This window comes from Cherax quadricarinatus, chromosome 39 (genome assembly GCF_038502225.1).
Source record: "Cherax quadricarinatus isolate ZL_2023a chromosome 39, ASM3850222v1, whole genome shotgun sequence".
NCBI classification, from domain to species: domain Eukaryota; kingdom Metazoa; phylum Arthropoda; class Malacostraca; order Decapoda; family Parastacidae; genus Cherax; species Cherax quadricarinatus.
In genome coordinates, this window is record NC_091330.1 from 24,437,914 (window position 1) to 24,462,515 (window position 24,602).

The following is a 24,602-nucleotide window of genomic DNA, read 5'->3' on the forward strand; positions in this document are numbered from 1 at the left end:
ATAAGATCAATGGTGAGAGGGTAACTTAATAGCGAGAGTAAAGTCAGTTTGTGAGGTTAATTTCAGTGGGTGAGGGTAAGGTCAGTGAGTGAGGGTAAGGTCAGTGGGTGAGGGTAAGGTCAGTGGGTGAGGGTAAGCTCAGTGGGTGAGGGTAAGGTCAGTGGGTGAGGTGTAAGGTCAGTGAGTGAGGGTAAGGTCAGTGGGTGAGGGTAAGGTCAGTGGGTGAGGGTAAGGTCAGTGCGTGAGGTGTAAGGTCAGTGAGTGAAGGTAAGGTCAGTGGGTGAGGGTAAGGTCAGTGAGAGAGTAAAGTCAGTAGGTGAGGGTAAGGTCAGTGGGTGAGGGTAAGGTCAGTGGGTGAGGGTAAGGTCAGTGGGTGAGGGTAAGGTCAGTGGGTGAGGGTAAGGTCAGTGGGTGAGGGTAAGGTCAGTGCGTGAGGGTAAGGTCAGTGGGTGAGGGTAAGGTCAGTGAGTGAAGGTAAGGTCAGTGGGTGAGGGTAAGGTCAGTGGGTGAGGGTAAGGTCAGTGGGTGAGGGTAAGGTCAGTGGTAAAGGCAAGGTCACTGATGAAGCTAAGTGGGTGAGGTTAAGTCAGTAATGAAGATAGTCATTGATGAAGTTAAGGTAAGTGGGTGAGGTAATGAAAATAAGGTCACGGAAGTAAGTGGGTGAGACTATGGTCAGCGGCGAGGGTAAAGTCATGACGGCATTAAAATGCAGATGTAAATTCAATATGGCAATTATTAAGCCAAGTAGTTTCTGAAAACAAAACAATGCATCTGCAAGGGAAGGTCCAAGAGAAGAACCCATTGCAACAATATCATTTTTCTCATAAGTTTATCACTGAGCATGAAGAGAGAAAACCGTGAACAGACAATTTTTCATAAAGTCCCTCTACTAATTCAGAATTAGAAAATAATTAAGTTGTAATGGTAAATAAAGAGGCTATATTAAAACAGGAGATCCAAAGTTCTAGTACTTAATGTATTGAGTTATCTGTTAAAGGTTGCAACAGGTGAAACCAAATGTAAGGTATTGCAAGTTAATACAGGATAATATACGTCTCAATCTGACAGGTAATTTGTGTACTTTAAGTAAACCGAATAATATCAATAAACAAATCCAGAGACAAAAAGTTTCGGATAAGAGCTTCTTATTTCAAATTTTCTTTAATTTCAAGTTATATTTAAAGAGATCAAAGGAAATTGATCTAAACTTAGTGTAATCTAATAATAACTTTTCCATTTTACGTATATACTCACATTTTTCAATCATTACTACCCCTTTACCCTTGGATCTTTTATAACAATAATATCATAAGAGATGCAGCTATTAGGAACTTGAAATTTATTAAACACAAACATAGGTTACAGATATTTAGGTAGCATTTTTAACAAGAGAAGCCCACCCCAAATTTTAATTGTCATTAATTTCAAAATTCTTAAACGTATGACACAGGCTCTCGAACCTCAACAAATTTAAGTTACGTCACTGACAATCCCAAATCAATGTCATAGGACGCATCTGTTTTCACTCTTAGTGTGTGAATTCTTTTGGAGAAGTTGAAAATAAGTTTGGTGCTGCACTGGGTTCCCCACCTGGACCTACCTTTGTTAATGGCTTCCCCACATGGACCTACCCTTGCCAATGGGTTCCCCATATGGACCTACCCTTGTTAATGGCTTCCCCACCTGGACCTACCCTTGTCAATGGGTTCCCCATATGAACCTACCTTTGTCAGTGGGTTCCCACATGGACCTACCCTTGCCAATGTGTTCCCCACCTGGATCTACCCTTGTCAATGGGTTCCCCACATGGACCTACCCTTGCCAATGGGTTCCCCACTTGGACCTACCCTTGCCAATGGGTTCCCCACTTGGACCTACCCTTGTCAATGGGTTCCCCACATGGACCTACCCTTGCCAATGGGTTCCCCACTTGGACCTACCCTTGCCAATGGGTTCCCCACTTGGACCTACCCTTGCCAATGGGTTCCCCACTTGGACCTACCCTTGCCACTGGGTTCCCCACTTAGACCTACCCTTGTCAATGGGTTCCCCATTTGGACCTACCCTTGTCAATGGGTTCCCCACTTGGACCTACCCTTGCCAATGGGTTCCCCACTTGGACCTACCCTTGCCAATGGGTTCCCCACTTGGACCTACCCTTGCCAATGGGTTCCCCACTTGGACCTACCCTTGCCAATGGGTTCCCCACTTGGACCTACCCTTGCCAATGGGTTCCCCACTTGGACCTACCCTTGCCAATGGGTTCCCCACTTGGGCCTACCCTTGCCAATGGGTTCCCCACTTGGACCTACCCTTGCCAATGGGTTCCTCACTTGGACCTACCCTTGTCAATGGGTTCCCCACTTGGACTTACCCTTGTCAATGGGTTCCCCACTTGGACTTACCCTTGTCAATGGGTTCCCCACTTGGACCTACCCTTGTCAATGGGTTCCCCACTTGGACTTACCCTTGTCAATGGGTTCCCCACTTGGACTTACCCTTGTCAATGGGTTCCCCACTTGGACCTACCCTTGCCAATGGGTTCCCCACTTGGACCTACCCTTGTCAATGGGTTCCCCACTTGGATCTACCCTTGCCAATGGGTTCCCCACTTGGACCTACCCTTGTCAATGGGTTCCCCACTTGGACTTACCCTTGTCAATGGGTTCCCCACTTGGACCTACCCTTGTCAATGGGTTCCCCACTTGAACTTACCCTTGTCAATGGGTTCCCCACTTGGACCTACCCTTGCCAATGGGTTCCCCACTTGGACCTACCCTTGTCAATGGGTTCCCCACTTGGATCTAACCTTGCCAATGGGTTCCCCACTTGGATCTACCCTTGCCAATGGGTTCCCCACTTGGACCTACCCTTGCCAATGGGTTCCCCACTTGGACCTACCCTTGCCAATGGGTTCCCCACTTGGACTTACCCTTGTCAATGGGTTCCCCACTTGGACTTACCCTTGTCAATGGGTTCCCCACTTGGACCTACCCTTGCCAATGGGTTCCCCACTTGGACCTACCCTTGCCAATGGGTTCCCCACTTGGATCTACCCTTGCCAATGGGTTCCCCACTTGGACCTACCCTTGTCAATGGGTTCCCCACTTGGACTTACCCTTGTCAATGGGTTCCCCACTTGGACCTACCCTTGTCAATGGGTTCCCCACTTGGACTTACCCTTGTCAATGGGTTCCCCACTTGGACCTACCCTTGCCAATGGGTTCCCCACTTGGACCTACCCTTGTCAATGGGTTCCCCACTTGGATCTACCCTTGCCAATGGGTTCCCCACTTGGATCTACCCTTGCCAATGGGTTCCCCACTTGGACCTACCCTTGCCAATGGGTTCCCCACTTGGACCTACCCTTGTCAATGGGTTCCCCACTTGGACTTACCCTTGTCGATGGGTTCCCCACTTGGACCTACCCTTGCCAATGGGTTCCCCACTTGGACCTACCCTTGTCAATGGGTTCCCCACTTGGACCTACCCTTGCCAATGGGTTCCCCACTTGGACCTACCCTTGCCAATGGGTTCCCCACTTGGACCTACCCTTGCCAATGGGTTCCCCACTTGGACCTACCCTTGCCAATGGGTTCCCCACTTGGACCTACCCTTGCCAATGGGTTCCCCACTTGGACCTACCCTTGCCAATGGGCTCCCCACTTGGACCTACCCTTGTCAATGGGCTCCCCACTTGGACCTACCCTTGCCAATGGGTTCCCCACTTGCTATTTACCTGAAACTACTTGACTGAATAATTATCCATCTGAATTTAAACCTGTATTTTAAAGACATTTTATTAGTGACACTTGTTATTTAAAAAAGAAAAGAAAATCATTATAAGTTTAAAGATTATTTAAATTCTGAAGACAAAAACATTAAATTCACTGTAGAGGACTAAAAAATAATGTTCTTCCGTTGATAGATATCGTAGTCACAACACAGTTACTAATTCTCATTAAATTCACTGTAGAGGACTAAAAAATAATGTTCTTCCGTTTATAGATATCGTAATCACAACACAGTTACTAATTCTCATTAAATTCACTGTAGAGGACTAAAAAATAATGTTCTTCCGTTTATAGATATCGTAATCACAACACAGTTACTAATTCTCATTAAATTCACTGTAGAGGACTAAAAAATAATGTTCTTCCGTTTATAGATATCGTAAACACAACACAGTTACTAATTCTGAGACTTCTGAGAACTGAAGACTAACATTCACTGATTTAGGTTTAAACTATTTATGTTTTGATCCAAATCTGTTTAAATTTAACATCATTAAAACTCTAATTCATCGAGGATTTTTATTTTCTTTCAATTACATTAGCTTTGATATGTAATAATGGTTATGCCTTACATGTTAAATAATCAACAATAAAGAAGTATTTTGATAAAAAGTTTGACCCTCATAAGTCAGCATACACAGCAACTGCAGATATTAAGTATATTAAACTAAATATAACTAAGGTATAATGAACACTTGTCAGTGTTCAATAATAACCCACATAGATAGAAAATCTCAGTAGATTAATTGATCTGTATATGTTCATCCCATTCTGGGATTCTCTTCAGCAGATACATACTTGCAACCTCTCTTTAGAATCCCCACAAAACCTGGTCATCGGCAAAACTCAATCGTGACAACTCCCAATTTGAGCCTTGCTATCTACATAAAAACTCTTTAATGCTATTAATAACCTACCACCTATTCCATACATGTACATCATGTGCAACATTGCTCTCCTATTCACCTTGTCATGTCTTTTCTGGATCCATAAATGCAACAAAAATCTCCTTACCTTTGTCAAAGTGTATGTGATATGAATGAGTGTGATGGGGGGGGGAGGGAAGTATGTGAATCAATGTGCATAATGAAAGAGGGTAAAACAGCTGGGATAGATGTGTGTGTGTGTGTGTGTGTGTGTGTGTGTGTGTGTGTGTGTGTGTGTGTGTGTGTGTGTGTGTGTGTGTGAATAACTAATGAAAGTGTAATGTGTAATGAGCACTTGTCAATATTCAATAATAACCCACATTGAGACAAAGTCATAAAAATGAAATGATCTGAAAAGAAAGCAAATATCAACTATTACAAAACCTCAGCTCACAAAAACTCAATTTCATCCATGATATCCCAACTCATGGTACCCTACCACTAAGGAACAGTCAATAGACTCAGCAAAGTGACCTACATAACCACTTTTATCGTAACATATTTGGGAATCTCTCTTTCAAAAAACACAAGCATCAAGTTACACAAGACACACCAAGAGTCTTCCAGATACCATGCAGAGATTACAACCAAGTATACATAGGACAGACAGGCCGAGCGCTATCAAGGAGGATCACTGAACACAAGAAGGTGATACCTTCCTCGGAAAGAGCAGCAACCGAAATGTTATTATTAGTTATTATTATTACTGTATTGCGAGAGAGTTATAGGGATCATACAGCGCCTGAGAAAATGAGAGGCATTCAGGTTCGATTCCAAGTGAGGGAGAACAGGAAGGAGACTCACACAGGTTTGGGGACTGTCGCAGGACCACAGCAAAGAACTACTGCCCACAATGCCATGCAGTTTGCTATGTCGAAGCATGTCCCCTGAAATACACACAATCAACGATTATTTATTATTGATATTATTATATTCAGAGAAAGTACTTAACCAGTTATGGTCATACAGCGCCTGGAAAATAATATTTGCGTGTGGCAATCAAGTTTTATCAGAGTGGAAGAGTGATTTAATTCCTTGGATCAAGAGACCTTCACCAGTATCAAAGTATCCCGTATATACAAGAAAAAGTAATATATACACAATATGTATTATCAAAACTCAAATTATTATAATTGTGGATCAAACTTCTCTAATTTGCGTTTGAGGGAAAAACTGAACAAAATCCCCCCCCCCCAAAAAAAATGATAAACCTTCATGTATCGCATTATTCTCATATATATATATATATATATATATATATATATATATATATATATATATATATATATATATATATATATATATATATATATATATATATATATATATATATATATATATATATATGTCGTGCCGAATAGGCAGAACTTGCGATCTTGGCTTAAAAAGCAACGCTCATCTTGCCATATAAGACAAGCGAAAATTTGTGTATGTAATAATTTCGCCAAAATCATTCTGAACCTAACGAAAAAAATATATTCCACTGTGTTTGTTTAATAATAAATTATTGTAAACAAATCTAAAATATATTTAGTTAGGTTAGGCTAAAATAAATTGCTCTTGTTATAATAAGGTTAGGTAAGTTTTCTAAGATTCTTTTGGTGCAAAATTATAAATTTTTACATAAACATTAATGAAAAAAATATATCTTTAAACGTATAAGAGAAAATTTCAGAAAGAAATTAATTTTAAATGAGTTCTTGCTAATTGATCAGTTTTACATATTCGGCACGACATTATATATATATATATATATATATATATATATATATATATATATATATATATATATATATATATATATATATATATATATAATTTTTTTGAGGTTTCCTAGCATTTTAATTATGGCATTTTGTTATAAGTCGTTTCGCTGGCCAGAGATTTTATCAAGTCATTCAGAGACAAGCAAAACAATGGTAACTGTTAGGTGAGGAGAGGTCTGTGAGGTACACGGAGAGCTCGGCACAGTCTGCGGGGAAGGGAAGTCACCTGCGAGTGAATGAGATAATTCGGTTTTAGGTGGAAATAAATGGCATAAATTACCGAATTGATGGGAAAATAAACACAAATGCAGTATAATGCAGTTATTTAATGACTACGTTTCGCCCACACAATGGACTTTATCAAATCACAAACAGATATACCCGGGCAAAGAGTACATGAGAATATATATATGGCAGAGAGTCAGATGGAGAATGTTGGGTAGGCTGGATTTAAGACGGACTTACTCGTGACTGGCGACTATGTTGTACATGTAGGATAACGATGAAGTAATCAATAAAAGATCACATTACACTGCTTTCGGTTTTAGGTAGAATAATTTTCGCTACAACTCTGAAGGTCAAGAAGGACCCCAGAGTTTTGTAAAATAGTATTGACGGTAGTGTTTACACTTGATTCCAGACACATTCTGGTGAAGGAGAAAAAGGCACAATACAGCGACTGGAACAATACATAAATAACCCGAACATAGGAGAGATAAAAGCTTATGACGACGTTGCGGTCCAAGACGGACAGAAACGTCGTCATAAGCTTTTCTCTCTCCTATGTGCAGGTTATTTGTGTACAGTCTGTTGCCTCGGTCTGCTTGTTCATTATCTACTCTTACTTCAGGGAAGCTCATCAAGTGATTATAATAGTAAATACCAAGAAAACGCCGATAGTCTGTAATTAATGACCTCCTCCTTTCACCTCAGTGCCTCTCTCCATCCCACTAACACCCAGGTACCCATTTTATATTGATGAGTGAACATGGACAGCAGGTGTCTTATGGAAACACGTCCTAATGTTTTCCAGCCATACTGGGATCGAACCCCGGACCTCAGTAAGTGAAATCAGTGCGCCAACAATCGAACCATAATCCGCATTGTGTGTCTTATCTCCTGGAAGAGTTACTGTTTCTTTTAATGGAGGAATTCATTTAAATATAAATTTATATTTACTTCATATTTTGTTAAATACGTTTTTCATACGAATTTCACTTAACAGAAAAACGTCTCTATGCAACATAAGTGCATTAGCAAATAAAGCAAATAATGATAAATTTAAACGGAAAATGAGAGTCACCTGCGTTGCCGTGATAATCGCCCACATTCTGGAGGGTGTAGTAGTTATCCCTGGCGATGACAACCGCGTTGTACGTGGCGTACAAAGTAGTTCCATCTGCTTTAACGAGTTCCACCTGACTCAGGCAGGTGAGGAGAAATTAGTATATGTTTACAAGAAGGAAGAAATCAGTATCAAAAATATTATTATGTACTTGAATAAATACCACAGTGAAAAAAAAAAAGAATCCCCAAACATAAATAGAATAAACTATGTATGAAGATAAAGACAAAAATTACAGAGCAAGTGTTTATTGGGACAATATTCTTTCCTGTGTAGGAACTGATCAGGTCTGAGGTAACAGTTAACATGTGCACTCGTAGAAGGTTAAGTGGTGGTAGGTGAGTACAGGAGAGCTGCTGCATGTATTGTTGTCGCAATGAAATCTTTTTCTGCAAACAATCCATACCACGGGCGGGGATAGAACCCGCGATCAGAGAGTCTCAAAACTCCAGACCGTCACGTTAGCCACCGTTTTTCTTCTCAGAACAAACTCATACATAAACGCTTTCGTGTATCTACATGAACATCTTCAGAGGAAGATGTGTTATCATAAAAAGAACACACACACACATTAACGCTTTCGTGTGTCAACCATGTGCCATCACGAAAGCTCTGATGTGCTGCTTTTCGGTTAATTTTTTCACTTCAGTTTCTTTCACGTACACATGAAAAAATATCAAAATCACGATAAAACAAGTGTTATCTTAATATGCAATTTCAATGAAGTGAATGGGTAGCAAATTAAAACACCTGTGATGTTTTTAATCAGTTTCTCAAGAACAGCAACATTCTAGGATTGTTCAGCTGGACAGAAACTTCATGTAAACAAATCTCTCTAAAACGAGTTAGTTATGATTGTCTTTAGATTGTGAGTGAAAACAAAAGCGCATGAATTTTCGCTTCTTTTTTTTCACTGTCATGAATATATATATATATATATATATATATATATATATATATATATATATATATATATATATATATATAAATGCATATATACAATAAGATCACAGTAAACAGGTGATTTCAGAATATGCAAAACAACCACTGTGAAAGAATAGAGAAATTCCAAGCGCTTTCGTGACTACTCAAGTTCCTTGATAATGTGAGCAGTCACGAAAGTGCTTGGAATTTCTCTATTCTTTCACAGTGGTTGTTTTGCATATATATATATATATATATATATATATATATATATATATATATATATATATATATATATATATATATTACCTAATTTGTTGGTTCATTGTACCTTGGTAGCCATAGCGATGGTGAACCGTGATAAGACGCATGTACATCATTAGGAATCGTTATTCATCAATAAAGTAAAGCTTACTAGTGTTATGCGTATTATCAGCTCGATGTTACCGTATACTATTTATAATATAATATAGTGAAACGTCAAGACTCAGTGTAAGTAGCCAGTGTATCAAATGCTTGCTGTATTATAGAACAAGGTGCTCTTTCGTGTTTTTTCTGAAACATCAAGACTCAGTGTGAGTAGCCCCAGGCCAGTCTATCAAATGCCTTTATAAGGTGCTATTTCTTGCTTTTTCTAAGGACCCACCTTAGTGTCGGGTTCAGTATTATTAAATGTATGTTTCTGTGATTGGTGATATGTTTGGTAAATGATGACACTAGATATCTGTCTTTACCTTAGTCATAATATTGAACTGAGTGATGTGGAAGTTGCTTCTTATTTAAGGTACCACGTATTGCCGAAATATGTACCATGTTTTCCGGCATATAAGGCGCACGACAGAAGGATCATAATGGTAAATCAGTAATCATTCATATTTACGTTAAAGAGTAACTCAAAGCCTACCCTTGACCCTGACCTTGAGCATATATGGCGCATGATATTTCTAAGTCTTTTGTGGGAAAAAGGCGCGCCTTATATGCCGGAAAATACGGTAGATACATGTGTTTCAGTAGAACAAAGCTTCATATGGATGATGGTAACAATTAGATTCTTGGTTGACACGGTAGGTGACAACGTTGTGTGTTTCATGTATATAATCCTGGCTAGATTTACAGAGGAGAGGCCAGCAAGTGTGGACAAACTCAAGACTTCAAGACTCTGCCACTGAGGTAACATCCTTACAAATGGAAATGGTGCCATTGCTATATGTTTATCATTAAACAAACCGTATTTATCTAAGAAATTGGACTACCAAAAATCTAGTAATATAGTTTTAAGATGAGTTAATTAACTTGGCTATCATAACCATTGCGTATTTTTCTAAAATTTTTATTAGTATTATTGTGTGGTGTTTTTTGTATTTTTTTTAATTAGGGGGGTCACTTTAGTATTGTGTATTACGAATACAGGCGGTAGTCTGATGGGTCTGTTGCACCTTATAGTAATTAAATCCAGAAAATATCAGCTAGGCAGCGCAGGGTAAAAGCAAACCAGTAGAAATAAATTTCTTAATCGTGTGTTTCTTCACCACAAATATTTATAAATATCTGCACTATGTACAGAGAGTAAGTGACAAATGGTAGAGCACAAGCAAGAGACACTCTGAGCACAGTGTATTCGACCAGAGGTGGTGGAAACCTGCCAGTTCTGTTCCATGCGTTCCAGACATCACTTAGCAGAATTCACGCGATTGGCTGCTGAACCAGCAGTTAGCATAACAGTGAAACCCCAGCCTGTCATAATCTTAAGTGATAGTTCACTGGTCGAGAGGGTATGCCGAAATGGGTGTGTGACATTCGTTGAATATGTAACGTACTCTTCCAGTGCCATAATGCGCTAGTAAGAGGAATATGAATTGTGAGAAAATGAAGTGGTTCAGAATGAATGAGTTGGCAGGCATTTCTGAGCTTATGCCAGATGGATTACGTGAATAATGCTTATTCTGCGTCACAGAAAACCAACTGATACATTTCCCAGATATCAAATAAGTCATCAAGAAAGAAGTAGACAGGCGCAGTAGGCTGTGCTTGGAATCTGCTCTGATTACCACAACACTATCACACAGAAATCAGGTTAATTCATAATGTCAGAAACATTGGTTAAAATTATTCACACTGGATACGAAATTGCTATAACATAAACCACAGGGTCTTATCTCATTCTTGTCTGTATGTTCCGTCAGTGATACTCAAGACAACATGGAAAATACTTTTCTCGGTCTTCAGTATCTTCTCCATATAATACTTCATTATAATACACAACATGGCTTCTACTCGAAACATGAACGGTATATACATTATGGCCAACGAGACCATCGCCAACACAGTTTCCTCCATCCTACGAAAATCAAACGAAGTCATGAAAAGAAGTCTTCTAATGCGAGTACAAAAACAAATATGCCTCTAGGGTCGACAACATAAAACTCGTGTCTGAGACAGTAACACCCACTTTTAACTCACTGTATAAGAATATTAGAACATGAGAAAGGAGGTCCAACTCACACCTACCCTACACCCACTCATGTGGATAAGACACGTGTAACATTATTGAAACGTTTTCCGTGCACACTAGGCATCATCAGTTAAACGCAGATGAGACAGCAGAAGCAGTGGAGATGTAATGATGCGATCAGTCCATCACCCTCGTAGTACTGTACCTCAGCTTAGAGAAGAGCTCAGTGCCATAGTCTGCAACAATGTAAAGCTAAAGACAGACTCTTAGACAAGGAGAGAAAGATACACGAATAACCCGCACATAAAAGAGAGAAGCTTACGACGACGTTTCGGTCCGACTTGGACCATTGACAAAGTCAGTGTGACTTTGTCAATGGTCCAAGTCGGACCGAAACGTCGTCGTAAGCTTCTCTCTTTTATGTGCGGGTTATTTGTGTATCGTTCCAGTCACGGTATTGTGCCTTTTCTGTTATTTATTTAAGGAGAGAAAGAGTAAGTGGGAACAGACAACAAATAGCACAGGAGAGGAGTGTCTTCAGGAGTAGAAACAGTACCGAACGAGGGCAGCAGTGGAATAGGTAGCCAGTGATGGCAACGATAGGCAGGCGCTGGAGTTCGGGAGGGTGTTACAACAGGCAGTGAAGTATTAATCTGGAAATTTATAGTGGATTAATGACTGACGATCCGTTCTTGAGTCTTCTGAAGGCTCCTTTGGGTAAGTGGTACAAGTCTGAGGGAATGTCGTTCTCGTTGATGTGCCTTTTAACGAAATCAAGTACTTAGTTGAGATGTGGGGAGAGCCGCAGGCGAATTTTACTGTACGGTTGCATAATTTTTGTCTATAGTTCCTTGAAGGACATGATGCTACTATATGAGGATGTGGTTTAGAAGCACAGGTTTTCCAATCAAGTTCGGGGACGTGGTCGTCAGGTTTTATGTTTCTAGGCTAGCGATGACAGCTTTATTTCCTTTTTACTAGTATGTAACAACTGGCGAAAGCGTCAGAAATTTTGGTGAGAAAAATAGCTGCTTGTGTTTCTGGGATTGAAGTGTCAATAGCTGATGCAGGGGAGACAGACGTGGTGGTCTGTAGTCCTCTGACTGAAGAGCCAATAGTGGGTGAAGAGACGGCAGAGATGGTAGCGGGCTTAGTTGCTTCAGGAATTAGTACATCAGTGTCCATACAGTTTATGCACCTAAACTGATCAGTCTTGGAACAGTCAGAACGTGTTTGGCCGTCAGCAATGCAGGTGGAACTCAACGTCTTATTATTGAAGAGGCAAACCTTGGTGAGGTGGGGTAAGGAGAAGTAGGTTCTGCATAAAGTGTTCTGATAGTAGCGTTCAGGCTCGATGTTGCATGTCTTGATATAGTATTGGGAGATGTGTAGTTCATTGCTGATAACAGTAGTGGCCATGGAGATGTCCGTGATTCTGAGTTTTAGTGTCATGGAGGCAGTAGGAATCTAACGTCTAACCCAGGAGTTTTATTCCTTAACAAATTTTCAGAGGTCGTCAGGAGAAAGGCTGGTAATTTCAAGGTCAAGTCTCTATAAAGATTAACTTCTTGGCCAGAAGACATCAGAATGGTTTCTTGTGAGAGTCTGGGTGGTGGTGGCGGTTACTAGCTTGTCTGTGTCTTCGTCACGAAGCGATCAGCGACGAAGGAGTCCTTGATCGTGATCAAGTTACTGAAACGGACGCCAAGGGTGTCCTTCAGTAGAACAGACAGATCATGCTTCGTGTTTACAAAGGTATCCTCACGAAGTAAACGAATGTGCACACCGTGCGCTTACATCCTGGTGAAAGTGAGAGGTAAGACTATGTGAGTCAGTATTGTGAAGTGGTACTCAGGTGTATATGTATGTGTGAAGCTGAAGCATGGGAAAAGAAATTTATATACTGCCAAATGTGAGGCTCAGGAATTCTTGAAGACGACACAAGAGGCGGGGGCCACTAGTAGAAGAAAGAACGTAAGAATTCAGAAGCCATGTTCTTGCTTCTACTAATAGGTCCCGCCTAAGAGGCGAGACCCATTAGTAGAAGCAAAGTTATTTCATCAGATTTTCAAGAATTTCCACGCCTCACCTTTGCCCGTATATAAGTTGCCATTCAATTCTTTAGCTTTACATTCTTCCGGCATATAGAGCTGAACTCTTCTCCTGGCTGAGGGACCGGACACTTTAAAACTAGTTCTTCGAGGGTGATGAAATGATCACATCATTCTATCTCCACCTCTTCTGCTGTCTCCTCAGTATTCAACTGAAGAAGCCTACTGCGCAGGAAGTAATTATTCCCACATAATTACATAATTATTCACACTTATTTAGTAATCCAACATATTTTTAAAGCTGCCCAAGACTCTCGCTTTGACACGTTACTCGGGAGTTTGTGCCACTCATCCTCAACTCTGTTCTCAAACAAATGCTTTCCTATTTCCTTTCTAAACCTAAACTTTCCCATCTTGAACCCACTGCTGAGAGTCCTGTCTTGGTTAAATATTTTCAGCACGTTTTTTACATTCCCTGGTTTTTATTCCAGTCTTCTATTAGAATATTTCAGTCATATCTCCCCTAATTCAATGATTTTTTCACATTGCAATTTTTATATAATGAAACATGACTAAGATCAACGCAGATGTAGTGCATAATTTTCCAGTAAGCTCGCTAACACAATTAAATAAAATAAAAATATGTTAATTTTGTCTACACCTATCGCTCCATTTTATTAAGCTAAAGAAATAACACTAGCTTGGGTCTTCAGGTCTGTTGCAGTGTTTCTCAGCTTCTACTCTCAGCACCTGACTACCCGGCCTGGATGTACCATACAAGATGTGATTTTCTGTAGTTTCTGTGTATTTGATAGACAGTTTGTAATGACAGGTTGTACCTATCAAGACATATGCAATCAGAGTTTTTCCAGACTATCGTCTTTCGTGATGTGGGATCAGGTCAAGTGATGTGAGATCAGAAACAAACTATTTATGGTTTGAGGGGACACATCTCTCTTAAATGAGGTTAGCGTGATTATGATTCGCCAACAGAAGGGTGGAGGCTGGAGACGACTTCTCATTGGGTTAAGCACAAGAAACAAGGTCTGAATTGCTGTATAAAACAATTCATTCACGTATCTGCTTTCATTGTCGGATTTAAAAATATTCAAGTACATTGTGACCAGTTGCGTCATATACAATGCGCGTAATGGCCGTAGTGAAGCATCAGGACACAATGTAAATACATCAGGCCTCTCCTTTAAATGTGTAGTTTTCCTAGTGTTTATATTAAATTGAGATGTATGTCCAACTGATTGATGATTTGTTTAGTAAATAATAGTGTGATCTTTTCCCATATTAGTAAACTGAGTTGCTTTTAGATCTAAGCTCACCCTCTATGAAAGTAGTTTGACTTACTAACACGCGACGGTATGTATAAGGAGTCCCGTATTGCATACATCGTATGCAATGCATACATCGATGTACGCAAGTAGCATATATCCTTACAAAAGTGAAGGCAGCAATTAGTCCCTAAGGAGGTAGCACGATAGATGTTACCTACTTAAAGGTGACATGTTTCATGTCTATAATGGTGATTAGACTTACAAGGAATAAGACCACAACTGTATCCAACTTTAATTAATTATAACCTCAGAGAGGTCAACCAGTCGGTCACTGGTTACTTAAGGCATACACCAACACTAAATACTAACACAGGACTCTTACATACATTAGGTACTTGCTGACACTACACACTGACACCAGGAATTGATTTACACAAGGTACTGACTTATTCAAAGCACTTGCTTACTTTAAGTGTCTACTGACACTAGGCACTGACTGACGATGTGTTGTGACAAATACTAGACACTTACCAGAAAGACAAGAGGCCGGGAAGTGTTTTGTAGTGTTGTTATATTCCAGTTTAAACTCGTCAGGGCATTGAAACCTGCCGAATAAAAACAAACGCCCACACGCACACACACACACACACACACACACACACACACACACACACACACACACACACAATATTAATGATCTGACGTACAAATGCAACTCAGTGCAAGTAGTCAAAATTAACATCTATAGATATAATTCGTAGTAACTTCAAATTATAGAGATTGCAGAAAGTACCATAAATTTTTGCAGCGTAGTAACTGTGAAATATTTACATGTTAAGAGAAACTAAAATGTTTATGAATATACGCATAGTGGAAAATACTTAAAGTAATTAAATGAAAAAAAATATTGACAATATCAGTAAACTTTCATGATTAAGTAGATAATAAAGATAACGATATCAGTAATAAAAAATATATTTTATTAAAAGCAAAAATTTGATTAAAAATATTAACTGAATTTGTCATATAAAATGTTTTTTCAATGTTATTGTTAATTTCGCATATAATATTTCACATATCAATAATCCATACCCCCGGCCGGGATTGAACCCGCGGTCATAGTCTCAAAACTCCAGACCGTCGCGTTAGCCACTAGACCAGCTAGCCACAATAAGATTCGTCCAACTAGGTATATTTCTACACCATAGGAAGGTTAGCACAGGCACCACTGTGACCATAAATGAAAGTTTTTATTGACGAATCTCCAGCTAGCGTGGCCGTGACGAACTCTGTAAAAACTTGCATTTGTGGTCACAGAGGTGCCTGTGCTAACCTTCCTATGGTGTAGAAATATACCTAGTTGGACGAATCTTATTGTGGCTAGCTGGTCTAGTGGCTAACGCGACGGGCTGGAGTTTTGAGACTCTATGACCGCGGGTTCAATCCCGACCGGGGGTATGGTTTGTTTGCAATCGTGTCATTACGATTTCTTGAGTCATATCAATAATATTAGTAACCTTACAAAATCATTATTACAGTATTATTTTGTGTTTATAATATTTCTAGGTGGGGTAATATATAGCTATTCTTCCTTGTACTGAAATATTTCAGTATAAAACTCTGATTCACTCTCAAAATCGATTAAGCCCAAAAAAATGATCTTACCTATAAAGTAGAAAGTTCCTGACCCTGGCGTTCCCATCACATCTCCTGCGTTAATTACGATGGGGATGATGGTAGGAAGACTGAGATACAGCACTTGGGTCCAGCCACTGTCCCCTGGATCAGAGGAAAGTGTGCACATAACCTGCCAGTAGGAAGAGAAGAATTCCTGTAATGTGTCTAATAAGTTCCTGATCAGCCTGGCTGTGGCACATTGGTTGGTCTACAGGCAGTGGTATGCAACAGCCGGGTGGATTAGGTTAAGAACTGGAGGTCTGGTCTGGGACCGGGCCATGATGGCAGTGACCCTCAAAAAGACAGCAGAGGCAAGATGCAGAACCTATCGACTGCACGAGGGTCAATTAAGGCTGCATATTATACACATACACTTTAATTAAAAAATACTTTAATGTCTAAAATTAGGATATTAAATTCCTGAGTGAATATTTGTTATTTTCGGTGTATTTGCGATGAGATACATTATATACACCTCTCGTTGTGTTATCACCGAGTTATACACACAGTATATATACTGAGATATATGCACGTCGGCGTATACAAACCGATATATATATATATATATATATATATGTATATATATATATATATATATATATATACATATGCAAGGAATTCGCAAGAGCAGGCGAAATATACACATACACTGATCTCTGGCTGAAGGAGACTCGAACCTACGAACCTTGGAACAAGGTACGCAGTGCTATACCAAACTCCCCACACTGGACCAATACCTTGGAGTCCAGCTTGCGCTAGACTTTGATCCAAGGCAGCCAGCTTTCAGGGAGAAGGCTTACAGCTTTTCATCTCATCCCCTGCATGCATCAGCCTTACTAGAGATTTTAACAATGCAAGGAATTCGCAAGGTTCGAGTCTCCTTCAGCCAGAGATCAGTGTATATATATATATATATATATATATATATATATATATATATATATATATATATATATATGTAGTGCCGAATGTGTAAAACTTGCGATCTTGGCTTAAGTAGCAACGCTCATCTTGCCATATAGGACAAGCTAAAATTTGTGTATGCAATAATTTCGCAAAAATCATTCTGAACCTAACTGAAAAAATATATTTCATTGTGTTTGTTTAGTACTAAATTATTGTAAACGTATTGAAAATATATTTAGTTGGGTTAGGCTAAAATAAATTGAGCTTGTTATAATAAGGTTAGGTAAGTTTTGTAAGATTCTTTTGGTGCAAAATTCAAAATTTCTACATTAACATTAATGAAAAAAATGTATCATTAAACGTATAAGAGAAATTTTTAGAAAGGACTTAATTTTAAATGAGTTCTTGCTAATTGACCAATTTTACATAATCGGCACGACATTATATATATATATATATATATATATATATATATATATATATATATATATATATATATATATATATATTTATTTTTATATATATATATATATATATATATATATGTATATATATATATGTATATATATATATATATATATTTCTCTCAGTTCACAGTGGGATTCGACCCTGCACACCCTGCATCAAAGTATGCAGTACAATATCCACTCAGCCAGAATCCAGATAAATATGGGTGCCTTGCCATAGCTAGAGGTTCACTTTCACACCTTGGAACACCAGGATTGTGCAAAGTTATTTCATCAGATACTGTCACATGCAGTGAACTACGAGAAAGATTTTGGAATGCTTAATAATTCATAAATGCGCGAAATTATTTATAACCATCTCTAAGTCACATCAGAAAAAATAGTTCGTCAGACGAGGCAACGTTTATCCAATCTTCATCTCGCCAGCTTTGATAAGTCTGTGCCAACTGTAACATAAGTTTCCTGTTTTCAAGTGAAAGGAATGGAACTCTGTATGGTCTTCTGCAGTTCATCCAATCCACTTCAAGGTTCGTCGTGTTGTGCGTTCTGAGATGCTATTCTGCATACCACTGTTGTAACACGTGGTAATTTAAGTTACTATTGTCTTCCTGTCAGCCTGAACAAGTCTGGCCATTCTCCTCTGACCTCTCTCATTATCAAGGCTTTTTCGCCACAGAACTGCTGATTACTAAATGTTTTGTGTTTTTCACACCATTCTCTATAAACTCTAGAAATTGTTGTGCGTGAAAATCACAGGAAATCAGTAATTTCTGAGTCACTTCAACCACCTCGTGTGGCACCAACAATCATTCCGCGTTCAGAGTAACTTAGATCACATTTCTTGCCACACGATTGGTTGATTAGACATGTGCATCAATGTGGTGATGTACACAACCTTAATGATGCAAATGTGTGTCAACATTATTACCATCACCACAACCACCAACACGCCGACAACCAATTCCACCCCAACCCCAACCATCCACCTCCACTACTACTACTATTACTACTACCACTACTGCTACTACCACCACCACTACGACTACTACTACCAACATCCTACCCACCAAGATTTCTGTTAATTCCAACTCCATCCCCTCCCTCTGTCATCACTACCACCACCACCACTCCACCACACTCTCACCACTCATTACTACCACCACATCCCGACCCACCCACTGTCAACACCACCACACTTAACGCTTCACTACCACCACCACCACCACTCATTAACACCATCACATCCCTACCCAGTAACATTACTCCTACAACATCCCCACCACTCACTACCATCACCATACCTTAACCACCCACTACTACTACCCCCTATCACTCACTAACACCACCATCACTGTCATCACATCCCCAACACAAACTCCTACCACCACCACCACCACCAAACCCCCACCACCCACTACCACCACAACCCCGAAACCACTTTACTACTCGCTACCACCAAAATCATATCCCTACCACCCACTACCACAACCACACCCCCACCATCCACTACCACTATTATTACTGAAGATGGAACAATGATCGGAAATGCCGTAAATTTAGTGTAATAAAATCTGGAACAACACTGTGAATTATAATATAATGTAGACAACCGTGAATGGTACAGTCAGTGAATAACTTTGAATGATATTGACTTATGCTACTGATACTTCCGGAGTCTACTCCATTTCCTACTCCTTTTGTACTTTCTAGTACTAAAAAGAAACTGGCCACTCTCTGACAGACTTAATAAAAGATGTTAGAGATCACAGACAACCTGTTAACTGGTCCCCTGGCAAACCTGTCTACCCTTCTTGTAGCCTTCACAGTCGTCGTCTTGTTGAAGCTTCCCCTTATACACAATTTTCCTCAAATGAATCTTAATCGTGGCTTTATCTCTGTTGATGCCTTCCTTTCTCATTATGTTGTTAAATTTCCCAAACTTCAGAACACTGGTAACTAGACCTGATCTTTATCTCCTCACCTTACCTATTCTTTCCTATTTTTTCTCTGCCTTTCCTTCTTTCTGCCTTGGTTGATTTTTCCCTCTCGTTTTTTGTCCTACCCTTGTGGACCATTAGCTCTCCTGCAATGCTCTTTTTCCTGTTTACTCTTGTTCTTAGACTCCCTCCACTACTGCCACACTACTATTGCTGCATTACTACTAAACTACTACCACACTATTACTACTACTACTACTGCTACACTACTACTACCACGATTTCTACAATTACACTACTGCCTCTCTCCTCTGCCTTCCCTTCGGTCTTCTGTGTGAATAATTAAACGGGTCAAGTCGGATCGAAAGGTCATGTTTTATTCTTCTATGTGCGGATTATTTGTGTATATAGTCGTGACTGGGCCAGTCAATACCAACCGCACTTGATGCACTTTTTCTTTGTTGTACTGTTTCTTTGATTGTTGTATTGTTTCTTTGTTGTACTGTTTCTTTGATTGTTGTACTGTTTCTTTGATTGTTTTACTGTTTCTTTGATAGTTTACCCTTTCTTTGTTCTACTGTTTCTTTGATAGTTTACCCTTTCTTTGTTCTACTGTTTCTTTGATTGTTTACCTCTTTCTTTGATTGCTGAATTGCTGTGCTGTTTATTAAACTGCAGAATTCTTCCTTTGATTGTTGTGCTTTTTGTTGTTATACAGGAATGTCTGTGTCCACTTGTCTGGGCTGATATATGGGAATGCTTGACCACCTGTCAAGCGTGATAAACTGGAAAGTACGGCTTAAACTTCATGAATTAATATCCAATAATCGCGGCTCACACTAATGATGGTATTTATCTTCTGACTTTTGAATGTTTTATGACAAGTGCCGTTATATGTGTCGTATTTATTATTATCATTATTATTATTAGTGGTAGTAGCAGTGGAAGTATTGTTATTAGTGTTTTACCACATAGGCCGTCTCCCACCAAGGTAGGTTGATCAAAGAAATATTCACCATCACTCTAAACATAGTTTTTTTTTTGTCAGAAGTGCGCAGACATCAGAGTTCAAGCAATTTTCTGACCTGTAACATCCCCTCCCATCCTTCAGGGTGAAGCCACTGGACTTTGCTCCTCCAAAACTTAAGTCCGGCTACGTTATTAGTGTACAGAAGTTCACTAATAACGTATCAACTGATAAGTAGTAAGTGCTGAGCTAAATGATAATGTTGACAAAGGGGTGTATCTGATCCCTTTAAAAAAAAGGGAAGTGAAAAAGTATACGAAAATAACGCTAGAGATTTCAACAAGCTTGAGTAGCAGCACAAAAGAAATACTACACAAATAACCCGAACATAGGAGAGAGAAGCATACGATAACTTTTCAGTTCGACTTGGACCGTCGTAAGCTTCTCTCTGTGACGTGCGGGTTATTTGTGGGTTGTTCCAGTCACGGCATTGTGCTTTTTTTGTTCAACACAAAAGAAATGTTTGATCGGGTAGCACATGTTGTGCTGTACTCCGTTAAATATGCGATTGTGACATAATATAGATTTCGAAAACTGCAGACTGGTGCTCAAAATATAATTGCTAAAATATAATTGATATTCGTACTGACTGTTCATTCATATCGTAATTATTTCACCTCAAGAGGACATGTGATATGACATAATTATACTGATGCTACGTCTTTTGTAATCATTGTTTTTTTATCGTATATTTTCACGTTATACACACGCATATTATATATATATATATATATATATATATATATATATATATATATATATATATATATATATATATATATATATATATATATATATATATATATATATATATATATATGTGTGTGTGTGTGTGTGTGTACAGTGGAACCTCTGGTCAAGACCATAATTCATTCCAAAACTCTTGTCGCGACCCGACTTGGTCGTGACCCGAACCTAATTTCCCCATTGGATTGTATGTAAATACGAATAATCCACTCCAGGCCCCTACCAACTGTATGTTAAGAGTGTTTTTTTAAGACTTTTAAGCACACAAATAGTTAATTATACCATAAAATGCACAGTATAATAGTATACTAAATATAAAAAGCTTGAATAACACTGGGAAACCTTGAACAACAGAGGAAACTAAGATTGCACGACTCGGTTCTAGACCTCTAAGATCCGTTGGCTGTAAAGATTTTTTTTTTAAAGAGTTTTAAGCACAGAAAAAATAATCAAAGTCTGAAAAATCCTTGATTATATAAAATAATGTACAGTCTAATAAAGAAAAAATATAAATAAGAGACCAAAAACATACCGTAAACAACCAAGAAAACTAAATGAATTAAAAAAACACATACACAAATAACCCGCACATAGAAGAGAGGAGCTTACGACGACGTTTCGGTCCGACTTAGACTATTTACAAAGTCACACTAACGAGAAGTGGAGCTCCACTTCTCGTTAGTGTGACTGTAAATGGTCTAAGTCGGACCGAAACGTCGTCGTAAGCTCCTCTCTTCTATGTGCGGGTTATTTGTGTATCGTTCCAGTCACGGTATTGTGTCTTTTTTTGTTATTTATAAAAACACATGAAATACAACACAAAGAGTTCACAGCGAATGAAGGCGCGTCTGACTGAGACCAACTACAAGGGGAGGATCTTGGTTAGGTATACACAAACCACAGGAAGTGGGGAAAATTGTCGCCTGCGGAAAATGGCACGAAGTGTAAAAATTGGCGCGGCTGTGTTTGTTCGACACCCGATTATGTGTTTGTGACCAGATGCAAAAATTTGGTAAATTCTATGGTCGTGAAGCGATCTGTTAATGTTCGGAAGCGTTCATGACCAGAGGTTCCACTATATATGTGTGTGTACTCACCTAGTTGTGGTTGCAGGAGTCGATTCACAGCTCCTGGCCCCGCCTCTTCACCGGCCGCTAATAGGTCACTCTTCCTACTCCATGAGCTTTATCATACCTCTTCTTAAAGCTTTGTATGGATCCTGCCTCCACTAAAGCCATTTCTGGCTTTGTGAATGCTCTCCTTATTCTCCTGGGTCCTCTGCCTTCTGTACTCTCCATTCTCTAGCACACTTGGTTTTGCCCTTTCTACACCTTTGGGTGAACCAAGGGCTCATCCTGGCTTTCTCGTTACCCTTGAGTACAAACCTCTCCTCAGATTCCTTGCATATTATTGTCACATTCCGTCATCTCATTTATTGAATTCCGTGGCGGTTCTCTGTCCCACTGAACCCCGTGCAGGAAATTCTTTATGCCAGTGTAGTCCCCTCTCTTGTAGTTTGGCTTCATTCGTCCTGTCCTTCCTGCTTCCCTCTCCGCTTGTAACTCTATTATTTATTCGAAGCTCAAAACCATGTGGTCACTGGCCCCAAAAGGTCTTTCATATGTGATGTTCTCAGTATCTGTACGACTCAAAGTGAATATTAGGTCCAGTCTTGCTGGTTCATCCTCTCCTTTTTCTCTTGTAGTGTCCCTTACGTGTTGGTACATGAGGTTTTCCAGTGTGTATGTATGTATGTATGTGTGTATTTCTGTTTGTGTATGTGTTTGTATGTACTCACCTATTTGTGGTTGCAGGGGTCGATTCATAGCTCCTACCCCCGCCTCTTCACTGATTGCTACTGGGTACTCTCTCTCCCTTCTCCCTGAGTTTTATCAAACCTCATCTTAAAACTATGTATGGTTCCTGCCTCCACTACATCACTTTCTAGGCTATTCCACTGCCTGACAACTCTGTGACTGAAGAAATACTTCCTAACATCTCTTTGACTCATCTGAGTCTTCAACTTTCAATTGTGACCCCTTGTTTCTGCGTCCCATCTCTGGAACATCCTGTCTTTGTCCACCTTGTCTATTCCACACAGTATTTTATATGTCGTTATTATGTCTCCCCTGACCCTCCTGTCCTCCAGTGTCGTCAGGCCAATTTCCCTTAACCTTTCTTCGTAGGATAATCCCCTTAACTCTGGGACTAGTCTTGTTGCAAACCTTTGCACTTTCTCTAATTTCTTGACGTGCTTGACCAGGTGTAGATTCCAAACTGGTGCTGCTTACTCCAATATGGGCCTGACGTAAATGGTGTACAGAGTCTTGACCGATTCCTTACTGAGGTATCGGAACGCTATCCTTAGGTTTGCCAGACGCCCGTATGCTGCAGCAGTTATCTGATTGATGTGCACCTCAGATGTGCTCGGTGTTATACCTACACCCCAAGATCTTTTTCCTTGAGTGAGATTTGCAGTCTTTGGCCACCTAGACTATATTGCGTCTGCGGTCTTCTTTGCCCTTCCCCGATCTTCATGACTTTGCATTTGGCAGGGTTAAATTCAAGGAGCCAGTTGCTGGACCAAGCTTGAAGCCTGTCCAGGTCTCTTTGTAGTCCAGCCTGATCCTCGACCGATTTAATTCTCCTCATTAACTTCACATCATGTGCAAACAAGGACACTTTTGAATCTATTCCTTCCTATATGTCATTCATATATATCAAAAGAAGTACAGGTCCTAGGATTGACCCCTGTGGAACCCCGCTTGTCACAGGCGCCCACTCTGATACCTCGGCACGTACCATGACTCGTTGTTGCCTCCCTGTAAGGTACTCTCTGATCCATTGCAGTGCCTTTCCTGTTATGTGTGTCTAATCCTCTAGCTTTTGCAGTAACATCTTGTGAGGAACTGTTTCGAAGGCCTTCTTGCAGTCCAAGAAAATGCAGTCTGTCCATCCCCCTCTCTTTTGTCTTACTTCTGTCACCGTGTCAAAAAACTCCAGTAGGTTTGTGAAACAGGATTTTCCTTCCCTGAAACCATGCTGGTTATCGATTATACACTTGTTTCTTTCCAGATGCTACACGACTTTTCTGATGATTTTCTCCATGACTCTGCATAATATACACGTTAGTTACGCAGGCCTGTAGTTTGATGCCTCGTGTCTGTCTCCCTTTTTATAAATTGGGACTACATTTCCCATCTTCTATATCTAAGGGAGTTGCCCAGTTTCAATGGATGTGTTGAAGATCTTTGTTAGTGGCACACACAGCATCTCTGCTCCCTCTCTAAGGAC

The 24,602-nt window shown here is 39.7% G+C and overlaps 1 protein-coding gene across 1 annotated transcript in view; it reads right to left on the reverse strand.

The window, feature by feature from the left end:
* Positions 1–24,602, reverse strand: part of LOC128696403 (uncharacterized) — a 120,554-nt gene that overhangs the window by 34,440 nt on the left and 61,512 nt on the right. Inside the window, exons 5-8 of the mRNA XM_070092243.1 lie at positions 16,213–16,354; positions 15,079–15,152; positions 7,793–7,907; positions 5,528–5,610 (exon numbers count right to left, since the gene is read on the reverse strand). Coding sequence (XP_069948344.1) covers positions 5,528–5,610; positions 7,793–7,907; positions 15,079–15,152; positions 16,213–16,354 — 414 coding nt within the window. The remainder of the gene's footprint in view (positions 1–5,527; positions 5,611–7,792; positions 7,908–15,078; positions 15,153–16,212; positions 16,355–24,602) is intronic.